Source organism: Macrosteles quadrilineatus, unplaced genomic scaffold (genome assembly GCF_028750875.1).
Source record: "Macrosteles quadrilineatus isolate MER2022 unplaced genomic scaffold, UCM_ALF_1.0 Scaffold_8__2_contigs__length_117827958, whole genome shotgun sequence".
Taxonomy (NCBI): Eukaryota; Metazoa; Arthropoda; class Insecta; order Hemiptera; family Cicadellidae; genus Macrosteles; species Macrosteles quadrilineatus.
In genome coordinates, this window is record NW_026542601.1 from 116,762,909 (window position 1) to 116,768,908 (window position 6,000).

General features: G+C 34.7%; 1 protein-coding gene across 1 annotated transcript in view; it reads left to right on the plus strand.

Moving 5' to 3' along the window:
* LOC129001837 (intermembrane lipid transfer protein VPS13D-like) overlaps positions 1 to 4,815 on the plus strand; it is a 101,925-nt gene extending 97,110 nt beyond the window's left edge. Inside the window, exons 72-76 of the mRNA XM_054429292.1 lie at positions 384 to 490; positions 751 to 891; positions 1,837 to 1,956; positions 2,301 to 2,454; positions 3,375 to 4,815. Of these exons, the coding sequence (XP_054285267.1) occupies positions 384 to 490; positions 751 to 891; positions 1,837 to 1,956; positions 2,301 to 2,454; positions 3,375 to 3,470 (618 nt within the window). The 3' untranslated portion in view covers positions 3,471 to 4,815. The remainder of the gene's footprint in view (positions 1 to 383; positions 491 to 750; positions 892 to 1,836; positions 1,957 to 2,300; positions 2,455 to 3,374) is intronic.
* Positions 4,816 to 6,000: the final 1,185 nt, after the last annotated feature.

Here is a 6,000-nt window from a genome sequence, read left to right on the forward strand (position 1 = left end):
TTATCGATTCTTGTGTCTTCCTTGTTGTCTTTTTCCTACTGGGTTTTGTCTCCTAACTTCTTTAATAATTAGTCTGTCATCTTCCCTCCTGCCATGGACAGCCCACCTTAGTCTTCTGCTCTTTGCTTCTCCTACTATATCTGGGGAATGGTACATGTCTCTTATTTCTTGGTTGTGCTTAATTCTCCATCCTTCTCCCTCTCTAGCAGGTCCAAATATATTTTTTTAAATTATGTTTTCAAATGAAACCAGCTTCTTTTTTATTTGTTTGTCTATGATCCATGTCTCTGTTCCATAAAGCAGGATTGGTCTTGTGATAGTCTTGTAACACTTGAGAATTACCTGCAGGAAAAGTTAAATCCTTTTGTTTGGTTTGTTCACAGGGTTTCATCTCTGGCCTAGGAAAAGGCCTTGTTGGAACAGTAACCAAACCTGTGATCGGCTTTCTGGACCTTACATCAGAAGCTGCTAGTGCCGTCAGAATTACCAGGTTATTTACAAATCTTTTGTATTTTTAACACAATAGTCGTTAAAATAATTAAAAATTACTAGGAAATTAATTTCATGTCCTTAGCAAGAAAAACTAGCCAGATTTTAATTCCGTTTTTAAAATGTTTTATTTGCCAGAAAGATAATCTGAATTTTGATTTCAAGTTTAAAAGATTGTTAAAAAATTTCACTTTCTTTTAGTTTACAATAAGTTACAATCATAAGAGTAGTTTTTTAAATTTAAACTTTGTTTTCCCGCAGTTCCAATCGTAAGAGCCCGGAGCGGACGAGGCCGCCGCGATGTGTAACCAGCGGCACTGGGCTGATGCCTTTGTACAACCAGAAACAGAGCAGAGGACAGGAGTATCTCTACACCATCAACAACTACGACTATACTGAGCTGTGAGTACTTGTCGGAAAAGATTATTGATATATTGTCTAATTATTTGTATTATATTTTCTAAGTTTTTGAGGCATACTAATGCTGTGCAACGGATGAAAATTAATTTGATCGTACATTGATTAAATGTTCTGTTTTATACAGGATCAACTGTTTTTGTATAATAAATGCAATCTCAGGTTAGTTGTAGCAAGTTACCATAGGGATAGAACATGACAATACTTGTAAATAACATTAGTTACCTCTCACCGAATCCAATAGTAAAAAAAGGTTATGCAATAATGAGCGATTTAAAAATTTAATTGATTTTATATCATGGAAAAATAAGATAGGCTACTGTCTATTCAGTTTTCTTAAGACAAAAAAAGTTGTATTAGTGCCGTGTATATCAACTAACTTAAAGGAACAGGTGGACAAAGGAAAATAAAGAGTGCAGAATTAAGGGAACTAATTCCAATCACAGAACATTGTTTCCTGAACAAAAATCAGACATTTGAAAAGCCATGATAAAACAAATATGGAAAGAAGACCTTAAAGAAAAAAGACCCTTGGATAAGAGATACGTGCTTGCTTTACTGATGCGGCGTCAGTACGGCTGATTTTTTGCCTCGTATATTAGCTGCTTCCACTCTTCTCTATCCTCCGCCATCCGGATTTCTCCTCCGCATTGGATCACATCCTTTTAGACAGGACTACCCAATGGACGTCTTCTAATGGACACGAGATGGGAAGATTCAAAGAAGCTAAATTCACAAAGATCTCTTGCTAATGGTGAAGAAGCACAAGATCTGAAGAAGTATATTATGTTATTTGTTCAAGTGTAATTCCCTTGTGGATATAAATTGCTAATGAGTAAGTAACTTACTAGAATAAGGTGTAATTGTTCTCAAGTACATGTTATTGATGTTTAAAACTCAATGATATTACATGGTTAACTAACGTCACAGGTTCATGGCCTATGAGGTTCTACGCAGTGGTTGCGAGGACCTGAGGATCATCATATCAAGCGATATAGTGCGAGTGTTTAGCGGAAACACATTCAACTCGTTCCTGCAAGTACATCTCAGGTAACCATATATTGTTCCTAGAAACAAATCATGCTGTAGAAGTTAATGCCATAGTGGTGTTTGCTGCTGTTGAATTGGTTAAAATTTAAATCATATAACAGAATACACTTAACGTCACAGGTATACAGACCTCGAGGAATTATTACACAGACTTTCCGACCTGAAGATGTGCTACATTTCTGACAGCACTTAAAAGCTGTAGTTGATTTTTACCACAACAGATCATTCCGTTAGTAAACACAAACCTTATTATATTATATTTTCATTCTAACAAAATACATATAAACAATTTGTTTAAATGTCATAGATTATTGTTATTGTATGGAGAGCTTGTACTGTTCTAGAGAATTGGTGTCTTGTCATCCACTGAGTCTGTACGAGGGAGGGACCACCCTGCACTACATAGAGCTGGCTATCCGTGTGGAGGGAGCCTTGCTGAGCCAAGAACCTGTCAAACGACCTCGTGTGCGGTGTGACACTAACACCATCGCAGCCTGGGTTAGACAACGCAAATTTCACTAAATAATCTGTTACTACTGGACGATTAGGATAAATAATGATTTTGCCTTTTTCTAGTTTGTGCAGCAACCTCCCCACGATTTATTTGTAAAGATATTTATGAGTACACGGTCTAATTTTCAAGGTGTGATATATTCAATCAAACAGAGATAAAATTCTGTGTTCCTAAAATATTGGCCTTGGACTACTTTTTTACTACTCTGCAGAGATTTACAACACATGTTTGTTTACAACACCCTGGAAACATGTTTAATCCTTGAAAGAGGATAGTGTTGCAATTTTCTGCACCAAAGTTGTTAAAAAATACAGGTAGTTCGCTCCATTCAGGGTTATGAGTTGGATTTTGCATGATTCACAAACAAAGTAAAGGGCATCTACAAAAGCAATTTTGTTTTGATTCGTACTTAACTGTAGGCCTATAGCAAAAGCCAAAGGTTTTAGTTTCTGTCATCTTCCATTCATATTCAGATTAAAGTACACACTTCAAATCTGTCTCATCCAACAAAAGTGGTTTAAGTAATAAAACGTATTTACATTACAGTATCTATACGAAAGCCTAATTTCTTTCAAATTGGTTACAGATTTTTTTCATTGACAGTGGCAGATGGCAGTTTATAATTAGTCCTCACTTTACACATTTTTGTTTGGCACCGTACTTAGCCGTATCTTCAGATTAAAAAAGGGCTCTTTATTCTCCAATATTACTAAAAATGCTTTGTAGATCAATTTTGCAATGTCTGGTATTTGTTTATGTAAGTCATGGTTTTGCAGGTCCAGGCTCTTGAAAGTACTGATAAGCCTTATTTAATGAAGAACCAAACTAAACAGGTAATTTCAAGAGTTCTATATTTTGGAGTCTTTAATTTATTACTTACGTAACTAATTCATTAATTTTCTAGGTATCTCAACAAGTGAATCACGCCCGTGCAATATACATAGAACGCCAGCACACGCTAATGTCAAGTGCGGAACACCAGTACGCCACGGAAGACTGAACGCTCCCAAAGACTGCTTCCTCTCTACCTTGAATCTTGTGATATAGAGTAGGCTTTAGTTCGTAGCTGAACTGTTGTTGACTATTTATTTTTGCAATCGTTGAATATATTTTTTCTAAACAATACAGTATTTTCCGAAAGGCAAAGAGGGCAATAAATATTTTTGTGCTAACGGTCGGGATTATTCTCCTCTGTAAATATTGTTAACTCGTCTTAGTTTGTTGTGATTTAAATTTTTCTAGTCTTGCTTTTGAAAGGTTTAACACAATAATTTTTTAGATTTTTTGCATTTTTTCTTTAAGTAAAATATTTTTCTGAGAGACACTGATTCGTAGCTATTGTTTGTTAGCCTAATGAGCGAGCGATAATGAAGTTTTTATGACGTTTAAATTGCAACCAATGTATGAATAAGATTCCTCAAATTACTTAACTAATTACTATTTCAAGAACTATGTGTTTATCGGACAGGAAAATAAATAATACTTTATTTATTCATTCTAAATTATTGGTATAGTCAAAATTTGATCAGTAGGTGGGCAATTATGAATAAGAGAACAAACAGGAAGCAATTTTTCAGATACACAAAATATTTATGTTGGCAATGTTTGAATAATACTTTCTAAATTAGGAAATTACTTGTGAAATTACTTTCACAATATGTAAAGCATGTTACTAAAATTTTATATTTTGTTTTTACTGGTAGTTGTATTACTCTAATACAATTTGTATCAACTACTTAAGTAAATTTTATTTTCTTATAGAAGTTAAGAAATTGCAGCTAGTTGTGTGTTTTTCCATTTGTAAGTCCTTTTCGTATTGTAAACCCCAATGCATTGAATTGAAACATTTTAAAATGTTTTATGAGTAAATTATGATAAAACCTTTGTTTAATTTAAAACATTTAAAATTCTTTATTTAAAATGTAAAAAAAAGGTATGTAGTACAACAAAATCATATCATAGCATTTACAATAGATGTGTTACCCGTATTGAAGTATTTATTAATTGCATATGGTAGCTCTTAATCTTTTAACTAAAGAATAACAATAACTTTGTTGTTTTAAATGTTATCTTATTGTTATTTGTTATTTTATAGCAGTGTTGACTTGCTTTGTAGAAATCTTCTCATGTCACACATTGTGCAATAAGGCAACAAAGTATACAATGTAATTTAGTTGCAGAAATCATTCATTCCATCATGTTAGACTGTCTTGATACTTATTTATAGCTTTTTAACCCAAAAGTCTGCCTTTAATTGGTTATGCTAATGTTTAATGAAGTTTTTGCATCAAATGTTTAATTACTTCGGTTTTGTATTACTTAAATTATTATAATTAAAATTTTAAAAATTCCCCAATTGTTTCTTTGTATCCTTTTTTATTTCCTACTCTTACACTCCTTTCACACTATACGATTTCGCTCTTGTGGTTATTAATTGTATTTGTAGTCGACCATTGGAGCTTATGGCCCCTTTATTATACGATTACGAATCATGTACGATTTTCACCTGCATTGTTTAGTTGTTGTTATTAATTACAGTGGTGTTGATATAGTTAAAATTACAGACGTGATTGACCCTGAAGCTTTAAACGATTCTCTTGACATCCAAAAATAGTTGCAAAACTTTCCTTTGTCATTTCTTGATATTTCACACCCCACGGTAGTCACCCCCCCCCCCCCCCCCCATTGTTGGCCTCAAGGAAAAAAAGAAAGCAATTAATGGCAAGTTCATCCAGTATTTCTCAAGGGGAATCGTCTTTCATTTCTGCAAAAGAACTCCCAATTGATCATGGGCAATAAGATTCAAGCCTTGACTCCTTTGACTCTTCCCTAATCATTTAAAGATAGTCCAAATGCCTATGTTGGACAAAAAGGTACCATAACCAAACATACACCAATCCTGTTCACTGTTCATTGCAGATCATAGGACCTATCTTATCTTTTCTTATCTAACAGGGGCAGGCCAAGACCATGAAGCACTTCATCTAAAAATTTGAATTATTACGCACTCCAGACAATTGTTTCCTTGATAGACCTTACAAATTCAGGCATCCGATGAAAGCCTGTAGTTTCCCAAGTAGTTCCTCCTCGGGAAGATATTTACCTCTTAACACATTGCCAAGAGTTGCCAACTTCAAGACACCAACGGTCCACCATAAGACCGCAAAAGCCCCCGTCGTTTCAAGGGGTGGCAAGTCTGAAGGCAATTTCTCCTAGATCTGGAGAAGGCACCAGTTTTCAACCAGGGAGTTAGGTGCTAGAAACCGTTATTCCTGATGATGTTCTTTACTATTCCAAGTTACTCTTAGAAGATGATAAACCAAAAATCATTGACCAAGAACAAGACCAGCTTACTGTAAACCTGCTGAGTCCATGGCAGACCAGACATAGTGTTGCTAGTAGAAGGACAGTTATCCCAACCAACTGCTCTAAACCTCAACTATACTTGAAGATCTTGTTTGCCAAACCATACGGGTGAGGTCATACGAGAAGGATGAAACTGATGGAATTGATACAAAGCACAGGAAGAA